General features: G+C 38.1%; 1 protein-coding gene across 4 annotated transcripts in view; it reads right to left on the bottom strand.

The window, feature by feature from the left end:
• Positions 1-14834, bottom strand: part of SAC3A (SAC3/GANP/Nin1/mts3/eIF-3 p25 family) — a 46089-nt gene that overhangs the window by 14187 nt on the left and 17068 nt on the right. For 3 of the 4 annotated variants that reach the window (XM_089143911.1, XM_089143914.1, XM_089143912.1), the window contains 2 exons: positions 9590-10054; positions 5452-5553 (listed from right to left, as the gene is read on the bottom strand). In XM_089143911.1, coding sequence (XP_089000037.1) covers positions 5452-5553; positions 9590-10054 — 567 coding nt within the window. The remainder of the gene's footprint in view (positions 1-5451; positions 5554-9589; positions 10055-14834) is intronic. The other variant, XM_089143910.1, reaches the window with a different exon arrangement.

The raw sequence follows: 14834 nt of genomic DNA, 5'->3' as shown, positions 1-14834 counted from the left end.
AACTCTTACCTTTCACTGGGCATAGCTAATCCTAGAAGGACCTTAATTTTAACACAAATGACAAAGGAAGTCCCTTGGAAATTCAAAAATTATCACGCATCTGCTTTTATGCTAGAATCGTTAGGTCTAAACTTAAAAGACCATTTTATCCTCCTATAAACTTCCCTTTTCAATTTTCCCTTTCCTTCACACTCATGTATATTATCTCTTCTTTTTCCCTCTTCCCTTTCTTCTAACCAGTGGAGACCTGCAACTCTAAGAACCAGACCTTCATCTCCGTTGGCCACTTGACGCTGCAAATCCCCTTCCATGCAACCCTGTTTCCCTACCCAACCATCAATCTTAAGCTCTGTCCTTCTCTCTCATGCTGCATAACTCTCACACAACAATATTGTTATCTGAATCTCATATAAATGAAAAGCTGAAAGCTCTTATTTACTTCGGAAATCATTGAAAGGCATTCAACTTTCACATTGTTAAATAAAATCACAAAACAAACAACAAAATGATATCTAAACCTTCCAATTAATTGGCTTAATCGAGACTGAATGGTACCCAAGAATAACTTTTTTCCCACCAAAAAACAATCTAGGTTTGATAGCTATATGGGTTGGGACTCCATTGGATGGGTTCCCCTTGCAATCACCAGTTTTATAGTGGGTGTATTGAGTACGAAATTTCCCAACACTCAACCTTTTTCAAGCTTAAGCCTATCCCTTATTAGAGTAGATAGATGTTATTAATCAGAAATTATCAGAATGAATAGATGTTATTTAATTCTTCTATACTTCCTTTCAGAAAGGTACGCTGGGAGTTAAAGAGTAAGTAAGAGTCGTGAACTTTTTGTAATGTGTACATTTGGTAACGCTTCTGTTTGTTGTTTCTGACGATTGTCTGTAGTAATGGAATGCAGTTCTAGCCTTCATGGAGTTGCTCCCATTGATAAGGCAAGCACTATGTTTAAGTTCTCACATGAATGTATATCTCTACCTTCTTATTCTTCTACGGTAACTGTCATATCTCTTAAAACACCAACTGTTTACCAGTTTTTCAGACTTTAAAACCATAAGTGGGACAGTTAGCTTAGGCAGTCTTTGGCATGATTTATATTTTTTATTTTTACTCAAATAAATAGAAATGCTAGTGTTTGGTACAATTTATGCAGCTATTTCTATTTTAAAAAAGTAAAAAAAAAAATCAAAAGTTAAACCTGTTTTTTATTTTTTTTCATGAAAATCACTTTCATCTATTTTTTTTCAGTGATTTTTAAAACACGACTCTAACTCTAATGGGTACATGTGGGGTTAAAATAGTAAATTACATCCTTTTTATAAAACTCACTTTCTTTCCCTCTCTATCTTTTCATAAACCCCATTCTCCCCAAAACGTGGCTCTTCTCTTGCTCGACTTCCCCTGGTTCGATGCTCTGCTAATTACATTCCTTTGTCTCCCATAAGCTTCTTAGAGAGGTCAGCTAGTGACCTAGTGTTTATAGAGACAGGGACTCCATTGTTTATGGTAATGTCATGTATACATGGAAAGACAAAAGAACGATGCCTTAGACTTGTTTCTGCTGTTACCCAGATGGGGATTTCCCCTTTGGATGTAGTAAGTTGCAGATTGTTCATGCTTTCTTTGTTTCCCTGAATTTAATTTTATGAGATGAGATTAATTGGCATTTGCAGTTGTCTGTTTCAGTCATAATATTTCTAATGTTGAGAGTGCTGGAATGGGAATGCCTTGATTACCGTTTTATTCTTGAATTTAACTTTAAGAAATAGTTATTTTTTGAGAGACCTCTCCATCATCATATACAAAACTCTTTGTTGAGATATCTCTTTATCATAGACAGACCCATTTAGGGATTCAGATCACCTCAGATTGATCGGCCACTTGCCTGCTGAGGGATATCTGATTTAGATCATAGTCATTCTTAATTTATTTACTTAAGTTTCATTTTTCCTGTGGTTTATTCAATAGGAGGTTGAAGAAAGACCAAAGAAGACCAAGCTCGGCTCCCCACCAAGGCTGGGAATATTCAGGTAAGTTATTTATTTTCTCTGACGAGTGCCTCATTAGCATTTGACATTCAGATCGAGTTTTCTCGCTTCCGTTCACTACCCCCACTGGTTGAAATTGCTGGAGTATTGCCGCTCCAGTTCAATACCAAGTTTGTACATATCTTATTGTTTAGCACACAGCAATAATAACTTCTTCAGATGTTCCTTTTTTGCATCATTCAAATTGTGGGAAATAGGAGTCCAGACTGTATATTCATAACGCATAACAGTCATTACAAAATCAGCCTGGATGTTGCTTTGCTGCCAGCTAAAAAGAGAATTTCTAGCTAGATTCAACAACAAAAGAATGTTAACTGACTGAAATAGCAACTAGGGATATGATATTAATAGTATTTTATCTTCTATGCCAGCTGTGGGTAGGTCCATGGTAGAAGATCTCGCTCTCGAGAGAGATCTCGCCACCTTGAAAAAGAGAGATCTCGACCATCTCGGTGAGATCTCGGTCGAGATATACAACTTTTTGGCGTCAACTCGGTGGCCCATCTCGGTGGGTTTTAGGGTTCCAATTGGGTTGAAACTTGGTATTTAGCTTATTTAAGGCCTTTTGAACACGTTGGTGGCCTTGGATTTGTTAGAAACAACTCTATGTATGATTTCTAAGTCTACCCATAGTGTGAAACCGAAATGTAGTAGGCTTAGGGATGCAATGTTATACAACATGTAATATAGAACCTTTAAGGCATATAAATGAAAAGCAAGTATATCAAATGCATCAACTAACTTAAATGTTATAAAATTCCATCCATATTGAGTATCACAATCTCAATTTTCAAGAATAAAATAATTATACAACCATTAGAAGTTCTATATAAGTCATTTAAATCATAAATTCATAAGACAAGTAGAGAATGATTGATCTTCCTTGTTGTAGATGTGCTAAGAGTAGTTGCAAGTGAAAATTCAGCCAAAATCCACAAAAAAAGGTAAAAATTGAGAGTTCCAGCGAGATACAGGCCGAGATATGGCGAGATATAGCGAAATATGGCGAGATATGGCGAGATCTCGAGCAAGATATCCCAACTCGCTGCTCTTGCCTTCCATCTCGTCTCGCCAAGCTAAAAGAACGAGATATCTCGTGAGATCTCGCAAGATCTCCCACCATGGGTAGGTCCCCCCACATCACTGTTCTCGTGAACAATCCATATGAACAGATAGATGGCTTATTGCTATGGAGTTTGGATCTGTTGGATAGTCTTCATTCAGTTTTGAAAGTCAAATTTTGTATTTGCTTCCCCCCAACCAAACAAGTTAAAAGAAAAAGAAAATCTCCTCAAATTATGTTTACAATTTGCATGTCCATTTGTAACCGGGCTTGGCAGAGCAGCATTTTTCTATTGGGATCTACGACGTTATCTTCGTTTTAATAGACATTGCTTTCTAGGTTGTCGAATTAAGTGATAGTTGTCATATTTGCATGCTTTGAACTGGGATGGAATTTTGCTTCTTGTGGAGTTATCTTCCTTCCTTTGCTGCGTGGATCATTGGAAACCTTAAATTTTTCATACAGTTTACCATTACTTAACTAATTGGTGGAATAAACCCAATCATAGATAGGGGTTTCAGGCATCAATACTGGATCTTGGATTAGTCCAATTCAGTCCAATAAATTCAGGTTGCATCATCCACTCCACTTTGAGAGAGAATCCTTCTAGTTTTTCTTTAAAATCTCATTGCATTTTGCTGTTTATCTGTTGTACTTTGTTTCTCTTCATATTTTGATGTTGTCGTATGGTTTCAAAACACCAAGTATTGGTTGTGATTGCATGTGTGACAATACACAATTTTATCAGAAAGCAAGCAGCATCAATTTGGCTTTTTGAAAAAAGCCAAAAGGGAAAAGTTTGATGATGAAGACGCTGACACCGCTAATGATGATGACGAGGTCCTGGACATTACAAATGTCGTAGGTAGTACGCAACAACAAAATGGAAAGCATACCAGAGACAAACTACACACCACATTAAGGAAGCCTATGAGGATTGATGCTCAGTTTATATGTTTTGGTTATATATTAACTGTTTTCTTTCTATTATTCAGTATGACATGATTGGTGGACTTGTAAGTTCAGTGTTTTTATGTGTTGATTGGAATTAAACTTATGAAAGACTATTATGAATGACCTACAATTGGTGCTATATATATATATATATATTTTTTTTTTTCCAATAGAAGTTTTATAACTTGTAAAAAAATCATTTTATAGAAAGGTAATGCCAAACGCATTTTTTAGTGAAAGAACTATTTTATAGATTAGTTACCAAAAACGATTTTCATATTTCGATCCAAAATAAGTTCTAGTACTGAACTTTTGAAAATCAGTAAAAATAAAAAACTAAAATCATGCCAAAGACAGGCTTAGTTCTACACTCATTCAAACAGGGGAAGGGGGGGGGGGATCTTTTCAGTAGGATCCTGGGCTAGACATTTGGCAATTCCCATTCCAACAAGTCCCAGTTTTCCCCAGAACGCATATCAAAGTTGACGTTTGGCATTCCAACCATGGAGAACAGAAGTCCTCGGTAATCTTACCCTAACAGAAACATCCCAAATTTAGAAGAGGACACTAGGCCCACTAGTACAATACTACAATTACTGAACCTTGACTACTTACGGAGATCATATTATTCTCAACTGTAGAGGAGACAACATATCTCCCTGACGCTTAGCTCCAATGGAATATGATATGCCAACTATGAGGAGACCACAAGTCCCCTTTACCAACCCTTGGCCTCGTAGAGAACATGGTAGTACTCCAGCAACAGAAGATACAGCTAAAAGCAAATTTTTTACATAGATCCTCCATCAAGACCCAAAGAATCACTGTGCTCCTAATTTTCTCAAAAACCACAATCTCAACAGCAAACTCTTCACAGAATAATATAGCAATCTTTTCCTCCCAAAGGCACCAAAAATACTGCTACTGGAACTACTCTCCATGAGAACCTCCACCCTTCCCCTGAATGAAGTCAGATACCAAAATAGTTCCCTAACTCTTTCAAGTAAACACCTTCCAGAAGTAGAATCTTAGGAGTTTCCTGATTTCCCAAATGAACAAATTTAAAAGGCACCAAGAAAAATATTCATACTAACTAACCGATTAATATTCAATATCCACAATATGTTGTCATCGAGTTCCCTAGACTCTCATGCGAATAACCTAAGAGGTTCTGAAAATCTTCAACCCATCTTCCCCTTTCCCCTTCCCCAAGCTACATAAAAGTAGAAATCTAACATGTAGAAGCTATAGAACCATATTTCTAAAGAAACCACATGATAGATGGAACACAACAAAGGGAAGGAAGTAACACAGAACAAAATAAGACACCATATTTCAACATAAACACCATATTTTCAGATTCTGCAACCTTACCTCCTTCATTATGTTCTGACAAGCTGCCTTTTGAGAATCATCCTTGCAACGGGACAACGCCCTCTCAACATAAGCACGTAGTGACATAGGGAACATGCCAGGCTTCATCCATCAAAAAGCATAATAGAAATTCAATTTCCAGAAGGAGAAAAATAAAAAGAAATTATATTTCTTAACAAAATTAAAAGCACGAGACATAAATTATTACAACTTAGCATTGCCATCAGTGTACAAATGGTAATTTTGTTCTAAAAAGGGGAAAGTGATAAACAGGAAGACAGAGAAAAAGATAACAAGTCCCAAAAAGTTTTGGCACTGAAATAAATAGTGACAAATATAAACTCAAAAATGGAAATGTGGTTTCATAGACTTCGCAACTGACAAAACCAAAAGCTATCATGTCTACACTGTTAAGCAAAAAACAAAAGCAAATTGGTTTATGTATTTTTTTTAGTACAGGACTGACTCACATAGACCAAAGACAACTAAACATGCTGAAGCATGAAGGAGGACAGCAAAATCAAGCATCCAAGTTCTCAATAAAACAATGGAGCTGTCAATAAAATCAACAAATAGATAACAATTATATCAGGTAATAAGTTGATGGAGTTACATGGACATACAATGGGTAATCTATGCTGTGAACTTAAAAAGCAAGACAGTGAATCTCAAGCACAACAGGAATTCATGTATTGTTGAGACTGACATTAGTATTCTGATTTAAGTTGAGAGCCTGTTATGTGGTTGTTAAAGAGGGTGACTTCATTCTACATCATTTTTCTTTCAGTAAATTGCATTGTGTATCCAACAAACAAATAATACACGAGGTTAGACCAGACTTGACATTAACGTCCCAGTGCAAAATGAGGTAGCTTGCAGTGAATGGTTACCCTGCATACATCCCAGACCTGATATTATCTAAAGTTCTAAACCACCCTTCACAATACAACAACATCCTTAGTGTAGGGGAAACTAAGGTCATAAAAAAGGAGATGAGAAATAAAAGGGGAAAGAATTAAAAAAAAGAAGAGAGAACTGCCAAACAAAAGATGGAAAATACAGGAAGAAAGATAATATAGAGGAGGCACAGCCCAGCAAGCCAAAACACTTATCAGCTAAATGGGATCAGCTATGTAGATCATTGCCCTCCAATAGGCACTATCCGAGGTCATACTTGGTACAATACCTATTATCTAGACAATACACGTGCTTCCTAACAACTTTTCCTATGGTTATTTTATGCCTGCTCAAGCTTTTTTAGGCCCTTCAATTAGAACCATAGAAGTCCTATCCCTAGGCACCGTTGGACAGGACCATACCACCTCAAACTACTATCTAGGAGCTTGTCATTGGGACAACTCAAGAGTCACGAGTCAGGAGTCAGCTCCAATATGGTCATTCTCTTAATTTATCTTTACCTACCTAGTCTTTTTGCAAATCCATCTTAACATCCCCATCCTGCCATATATAGCCTCGCAATACAATTCTTTAATTGCCAACATTCTGCTACATGAATCAGAGCTGGACATACAACAGTCATATAAGACTCTTAAGTTTCAACAAAATACTGTGGAGGCACCTCCCTAATTCATCCATCCCACCCTAATTTCTGTGAGATATCACCCTCTTTCCAGTTTCTATGTTCATGATTGACACCATATATCTAAAGTAGTAATATTCAATCTCTTTCTACCTCAAGTCTCATCATGTCAGTCTCCCTCATTGCATGACTAAAGTTATACAGCACATCAAGGTTGACACCGCCCCCCCCCCCCCAAACAAAAAAAATATATAAAAAAATAAAAATAATAATTGGGCCCCAAAACCCAGACCAAAAAGGCCCAATCCAAAGCTAGCTGAATAACCCAGGGGTATTTTGGTCATTATCCCAGCCCTTTTGGGGCTCAAGAAGGGTCTGGTTGGAACCTCCCCAATCCAAGGGTCATGGGTCTATCTTTATTTTTTTTAATTTGGGTTATCATCTTGAAAGTTATTTGAAAGTCCTTGTGTAGGCGTGATTCCAAGTTAGGTTTGGATCCCACAACTTGAGTCCACTTTAATCTCCTAATTGTTATGACTCCCTATCTACTCTTAGTAGTTAGATTGGGGTCCTCTAGAGTTAGTCATTGAATCTTGGGGAGTCAGAATACTTAGTCAAAAGTAGAGTTAAAGATGGAGTTCCAATTGGAATCTGTCTCTTAAATTAAGATTCCTTTCGATAATTAGGTGCAATTTTCCAAAATGATATCTTTTTATTTGTGATTGTCATTTATTGAGTTGCAAAGGGATCCTAGTCTATAGAGGATTCCCTAGTTGAGTCAAATTAGGTTTCCATATTAGAGCCCAAGTCTTTTCCCTCCACTTGTAATAAAGCTATAAATAGCCCACCCTACTTCATTGTAAAACAAGTAGAATTGATGAATTGGAGGCAAGTAATGCCGTGGTCTTCTTGGGAGAGCCACAGTGTATTTGAGTGATCTTCTTCTTTAATTTCAGCTCAACAGCAGCCATTCAACCTCAACAGCAGCTCAAGTCCAACACAAAGTGAGTACAGCACCTCCATTCCCCATCCCAGCCCCTCTTCCCCCCCCCCCGGTGCTCCATTCCATCTGCAAGCCTCCCCCTTCCATCCCAGCGATAGCAGCAGCAACCCAACCCCTAATTCTCCCTCATCGCTTCCCTTTAGGCCTCCCTTCTTCCACCAAAAGAATCACCCCATCCCCAGGAACCTCCCTTGTTCCCTTGAACAAACCATTAACCTTAAATCTGAAAATTCCTGCACTTCATCTCCAGCCTCTAGAAACCCAGAATTTTACCCAACCTTTGAACACCTATATCTCTCCAACCCCAACTCCAATCACCTTGCCGTTCGAATTTTAGCATCCCCACCCCTTCCCCTACACTCGTTCCCAGTCCCAATCAAATCCAGGAATCCCAAACCCTTTAGGAGTCTTCAAGCACATCCTAATTCATCTAGGACTGACCTAAACTTATTATTAGACTTCAGATTATAAAACATTAAATAGCAGCCCCCTCCTAAGCCTAACCGAACCCTATAACAGCATCCCTTAAAAGGCCTAACCTGGAATTTCAATTCTGGAATTAAATTAGTAACCACTGAAACCCTAAGACCCTTCTACTCAGCCTTTATATTTAATTCCCAGATCTGAAACCCAATTAAAGCATAGTCTTAACCCCTAAAACCCACATTCCTTCAACCCTAAAAGACTGCTGGTTCACAGAAAGAGGATCCCGGACTGACCCAATTTTAGGGTTTAATTTCAAATTCTCAAACCCTAGAATCTGGGTTCATCACGTCATGGTTCCAAGTCCATAATTATAACTTACTGTGAGTCCCTATTTTTATCTCATCCTCCAAAATGATATTATCGACAAACAGCACACTAGAGCACCTTGTCTTAAATGCTCCTGGTTAGGACATGCATGAGAAGGACCAAAAGGAAAGGACTTAGGGTTGATCCCTGATGTAAACCAATAGTAACTGGGAATTCCTTGATCTCCCCTCTCACATGTTTCATTCAGTCACTGTGCCCTCATACATATCTTTAATAGCATCCACATATCGACTATTCAACACCACTCTCTTCGCTAAATGTGCTCTAGATTAATCTCTAGGGATTTGGTCATATGTTTGTTCTAGGTCAATAAAGACCATATGGTATATTAATATATCACCGTTCATAATGATGGGCAGATATCACCATGTTGCTAAGTGTTAATATACATTAGAATATAACTGACATTCCCATTTCTGCACAGATCAACATCATCATCAATACCAACCAAGCAAACACAACTACCTGCTAATCAAATATTGTAGGGCTTTTAAACACTTTTCAACATAGACAAGCATCATCCTTAATACCAACCTACCAAATAAAACCAGATGGCAGTCTAAAGATTATGGACATTAAGCAAATAACCTTCTACTAACATAATAAAAGTTTCACACACAGCTTTAGATGAAAACTGATATTAATTTGCTATAGTTTGAGAACCATATCATTTCTCAGATTATAAATCTCTTTCCAGAGATAAGTTAAAGAAAATGCTCTATGAATGAAAAAAAATATATATAAGGGAGATAGAATCACATAAGCAATTCAGAAGTCCATACCTTGAGCATAGGATCAGTGGAATCAGCATTGTCATGAGAGAGCACTTTGTTACTAGACTTCGGCACTGAGACACTGATATAAGCTGGCTTTGTTGCTGCATTGGTTGTAGAGCTATCCTTATCGATTTTTGGCAAGCTCAAGCCCAAATTTGAAGCAATTCTAGGGTTTGTTGGAATCTGCAAGTTGCTTACCCGACGTGTGTCTAGAGAGGGAAAGGTTTGTGATGGTGGCTGATAATTCTGAGGGACCTGGTTCTGAGGGACTTGATTGGTAACAGAATACTGAAGATTGGACCCCTGAGAACAAGCTATATTCTGCTGATCCCTGGAGCTCTCGTATGGGAGTGGACTTTGACCCAAAGGTTTTTGGAAGTATGATGGCACTGGATTGACATGACTTTGTAATCCTGGAGTTCCATGTTTCCAGTAAACATTGTAAGCATCACCCGTCACATCACTAGCCTGCTATGAGAACTCATAGGCAAAGATGAGAGTCAGTTTGGCAGACATAAAAAGACATATAAACAACATGCTGTGACGATGATTAATATAAATTTTGTTTCTTTTCATATTTTGTTCATGAATTTAACAACAAAAGGGGACTCAAATAGTGGCTAAGATACAACACAACAGTGGGGGACTTAATTGCATCACAGAGCACAAAATCCCTAAGAAATAACCAAAAGCAATATCATTCTCAAAGTTGATAGAAGAAAAGAAATTAGGACATCAATGAGGTAATCATTATATGTGACCTTCTACTTAACATACAGTGATGAAGGATAAATTCATGCACATAAAAACCTCAAGTTAGATTGCAGTGGCTAATCACAGTACTCAGAAGTCACAACTAAAAATGTAGACCAGAAACCAAAAACTATATATGCTTCCACCATATGCACTTCCATTAGTCTCATAAACAAAATGAAGATCATACTGTGAGAATTTTATTCACTAAGGTACAAAAAAAAGAAGCTATTGAACCATCTCAGTACACCTCAGAGAACTTACGTATTATAAATTAGCTTTCTCACATAACATAAAGGCACATGCCAAGCAAATGTTGCCCCAACTCATTGACCCTTTGAGGTTTGACATTGTTGAAAGGATAGAACTGGAACCAGCGTTGTCAAAGCATCCGCCTAGGCGGAAAAGCGGTTTTTCAATCGCTTTGTTTTGAACCGTTTAATTGACGCACTGTTTTTTTCCGCTTTTTCGCCTAAGTGCTACCGCTTTGTCACCTTGTGCGCCTTATTGCCGCCTAGATGCTAAAGCAGACGCTTTTTTTACATACATTTTTTTTTAATTAAAATTTAACAAAACCATATATAAATTTAATAGCTTAGTCATTTTAGAATCGAGTCCCAAATTGCAAAGGAATTCCAAGGCCCAAAGTGACATAGAACCTCCACAAGCTCCAAGGGCATTGCCTCCACCCCCTACTGGGACGGCCTACCCGGACAGAGTACCCGTTGGCAACAGAATGTGAAGCATGAGCCATACTCAACATCGAGAATCAATGAATCATTTAATGGACAGTGACTTGGAAATCGGAATAATGAGATCTATTAATTTACCGTGTTCGCCCTATTAGTACATAGTCATTGTCATGATGAACTTACGTTTGTGTGCTTTTTTTTGGATGATTTTTCATAATTATGATTCTTGAATGCTTTCTCTTTTGAATGAATGTGACTATTGAATGTTTTTTTTAACTTATTACAGAAAGTAGTTGTATTAAAAAGTAGTTTAAAAGTAGTTGTATTGAAAAAATTTGACCCAACCGCTTTGGTCGCCTTATTGCCGCCTAGGCGGAGCCCCAATCAACTTTGGTCGCCTTAACAACCTTGCATGGAACTAACTCTCTCACTTTATAGTCATTCCTCCTCCACCTTCACTCCAGTCCAATCCAGTCTGATTGAGTTAGCCTCCACAGAAAGGTCTAGGATGCAGGGCTTAAAGGTTTGTCCCAGGAAGCCTACACCTCGATGTGAGACTTGAAAGAGATCCCATCTTCCAACTAGAAGCTTTGGCTACATGATGGGCTATCAACAAACCTACGGCTCTCACCCTAAATAGTCTTGAACTCGCTAAACTTTCTCCCAAGCCTAAAACTACTTGGGATAAGTGACAAAAACCTGTTGTAAGTCATAAGTTAAGTACAAAAGGTAGTTTGGTCTATTAGAGCGTCTTTATCGCTTACGTTTTTAGTCCCACATCGGGTATCATTGTATTTACTCATTCATAACTATTATTATAAACAAAACCCTGCTATGTCACATTGACATAAGTAAGGATTCACTCACCTCTTTCAGCATGGTATCAGAGCTTGTCTTATCCATCTCTAAAACAAGAAGAAGAAAAAAATTGAAAAATAAAAAGAAAAAAAAATTGGGGGAAACATCACAAGATTTAAGCCTGCAATTCCGATCGAAGGAAAAAAAGAGGAACCATTGCAAAAACAGAGCCCACAATTCTAATCGAAGGTGGAAAGAGAACACCTTCGCAGCACCACCATCACTCTTCTGCCACCATCGCTAGGCCTTTCTAGCCTATCGAAGTTGTTTGCCTTCTTCTTTCTCCATCATAACAGCTTTCAAAAGCATCCACAACCTACGACTTCTTCTTCCTCACTTGTTTTCTTCCCATCGTAACCAAAACCATCCACCCCTACATCGCCTGCAACCTGTAACACCAACAGACCCATCGCCTACAACCTGTACCTGAAACACGTACCTGCACCAAACACCCTATTTCTAACCGTGTCATATCAATCCCTATCCCCAAAATTTTAAAGCTCTAATTCCTTTTTTGTCTTCCACATCTAACTCACGGCAGGAGGCAGTTTCTCACTCAAACTAGAAGAAAACTATGAATGAGGAAATACAAGCCTTGAAAAAATAACACATAGAATATGATATCCTTGCCTGCAAGGAAGAAGACTATTGGGTGCAAATGGGTGTTTGTAATAAAACACAAAGCAGATGGATCCATTAAGAGATATAAGGCATGACTGGTAGCCAAGGGTTTTACTCAAACCTATGGCATTAACTACCAGGAGACATTTGCCCCTGTTGCTAAGAGCCTAAGATGAATACTGATAGGGTTGTGCTCTCATGTGTTGTAAACCAAGGGTACAATCTTCAACAATTAGATGTGAAGAATGCTTTCCTACATGGAGAGCTACAGGAAGAGTATATATGGATGTGCCCTCTGGTAATCCTAGTTTGGAGACCCATGGGAAGGTGTGCAGGTGAAGAAGAACTCTATATGGTCTAAAACAGTCCTTTAGGGCATGATATGGAAGATTTCATGAGGCAATGATCTCCTGTGGATAAAGGCAATGTAATGCAAACCATACCCTATTTATCAAGCAAGATGGATCTTATACTACCGTACTTCTTGTATATATGGATGATATTGTCATCATAAGAAGCAATAAGGAGGAAATTACAGCCTTGAGGGGACAGAGTTTGAGATAAAAGATATGGGCAGACTCTAGTACTTTCTCGGATTAGAGTTGGTATACTCTATTAATGGTGTCTCACTCTCTCAAAGAAAGTACACCTTGGACCCATTAGAAAAGAATGGAATGCTAAGGTGTAGACCTGTAGAGACCCCAGTGGAACCTAATCAACACTTGAAAGCTAAGGAGAACCAATTGACAAAACCACCTACCAAGAATTAGTTGGGAAGTTGATTTATTTGTCACACACTAGGCCGGATATCACCTTTGTTGTTAGCCTTGTTAGTCAGTACATGCATAATTATTATTCTTCACATCTTAATGCAATATACTATACCTTGAGGTATTTGAAGGCATCTCTAGGGAAAGATATCTTAATCTCTTCTCAAGGACATCTTAGAGTTGAAGCCTACACAGATGCCAATTGGGTTGGATGTCAAGATGACAAGATGTCTACCTCTGGCTATTGTGCCTATTTGGGGGGATAACTTGGTATCTTGGAGGAGCAAAAAAAGAGGATGTAATGGCTTGCTCAAGTGTTGAAGCAGAGTTTAGAGCTTTAGCACAAGTAATTGTGAAGTGTGATGGTTGAAGAGTCTTCTTCAAGAACTTGAAGCAATTCTAGAAGGCCCTATAAGGTTGTATTCTGACAGCAAATCAGCGATCAGCATCATCTATAATCCAATTCAGTATGACATACCAAAAATGTGGAAATTGATAGACATTTCATTAAAGAAAATGTTGAGTTTGGACTGGTTCGGATTTATTTTGTTAACTCTGACAACCAGCATGCTAATATAATTACCAAAAGTTTAAGTGACAAGTTGTCTAGTAGTATTGTTAGCAAGTTGGGCATGATAGATATCTATGCACCAACTTGAGGGGGAGTGTTGTAAGTCATAGGTCAAGTACAAAGGGTAGTTTGGTCCAATAGTCTTTATTGCTGATGCTTTTAGTTCCATATCGGGTATCATTGTATTTGCTCATTCATAACTATTATTATAAAACCCTAACATGTCACACTAACATAAGTAAGGATCAGCAACCCTAGACCCTTCCCCAAACCATAGCCAAACCCCTAATTTGATTTTGAACCTCAATTTCAAATATGAGATTTTGATTCTTATTTAATTTCATATTTGAAACTCAATTTCAGAGGGTTTTAAACCCTATTGGAAGCCCTAACCTTTCAACCTACTGCTGAAATCCTAAGCAGCCACTTAGTCCAGGGATTTACAGCAAAAACCCTAACCTCAGATTGTGGTTTACCTTACAAGCACAAAGAAAAGCCAGTGACTCCTACGTTGACTAATGTTCATGTGTCCTTTAATATGTCGTTTTGATTGACAAATGAATTATAAATAATTAATTTTTTTCTCTCCCCCCTCCATCAAACTCTAAAATATCATAGGGGAGACCTTTGATGGTCCTACTAAGGTGGGCTTTCACAAAGAGAGAAGCAGAAGAAGGGGAAGGGGAAAGTCACACGCACTACTTTAGCGGCAGCAGCAACAACAAGAAGCAGCCTTGTTACAACTAAATAGGGTCGGCTACAAGGATCCTTGACTTACAATCAGCTAAATTTTAGGCCATACTAGATACAAGGCCTGAACTATACATATCCTTCCTCACTACTTATGGTAAGGTTATCTTAGGTCTGCTCCTATTTCTTCTAATTCCTTTGATCTGGATTAAATCACTTCTCCATAAAGGAGCATTTAAAGGCCTCCATGAAATTGTCGTGCCACCTCAATCAACTTTCTCATAGCTTATTATTTA

This window comes from Hakea prostrata, chromosome 2, assembly GCF_041222555.1.
Source record: "Hakea prostrata isolate BN-2017 chromosome 2, UWA_Hpros_2, whole genome shotgun sequence".
In the NCBI taxonomy this organism is placed as follows: Eukaryota; Viridiplantae; Streptophyta; class Magnoliopsida; order Proteales; family Proteaceae; genus Hakea; species Hakea prostrata.
Note: the sequence above shows the minus strand (reverse complement) of the source record. Positions and strands in the feature narration are given on the sequence as shown.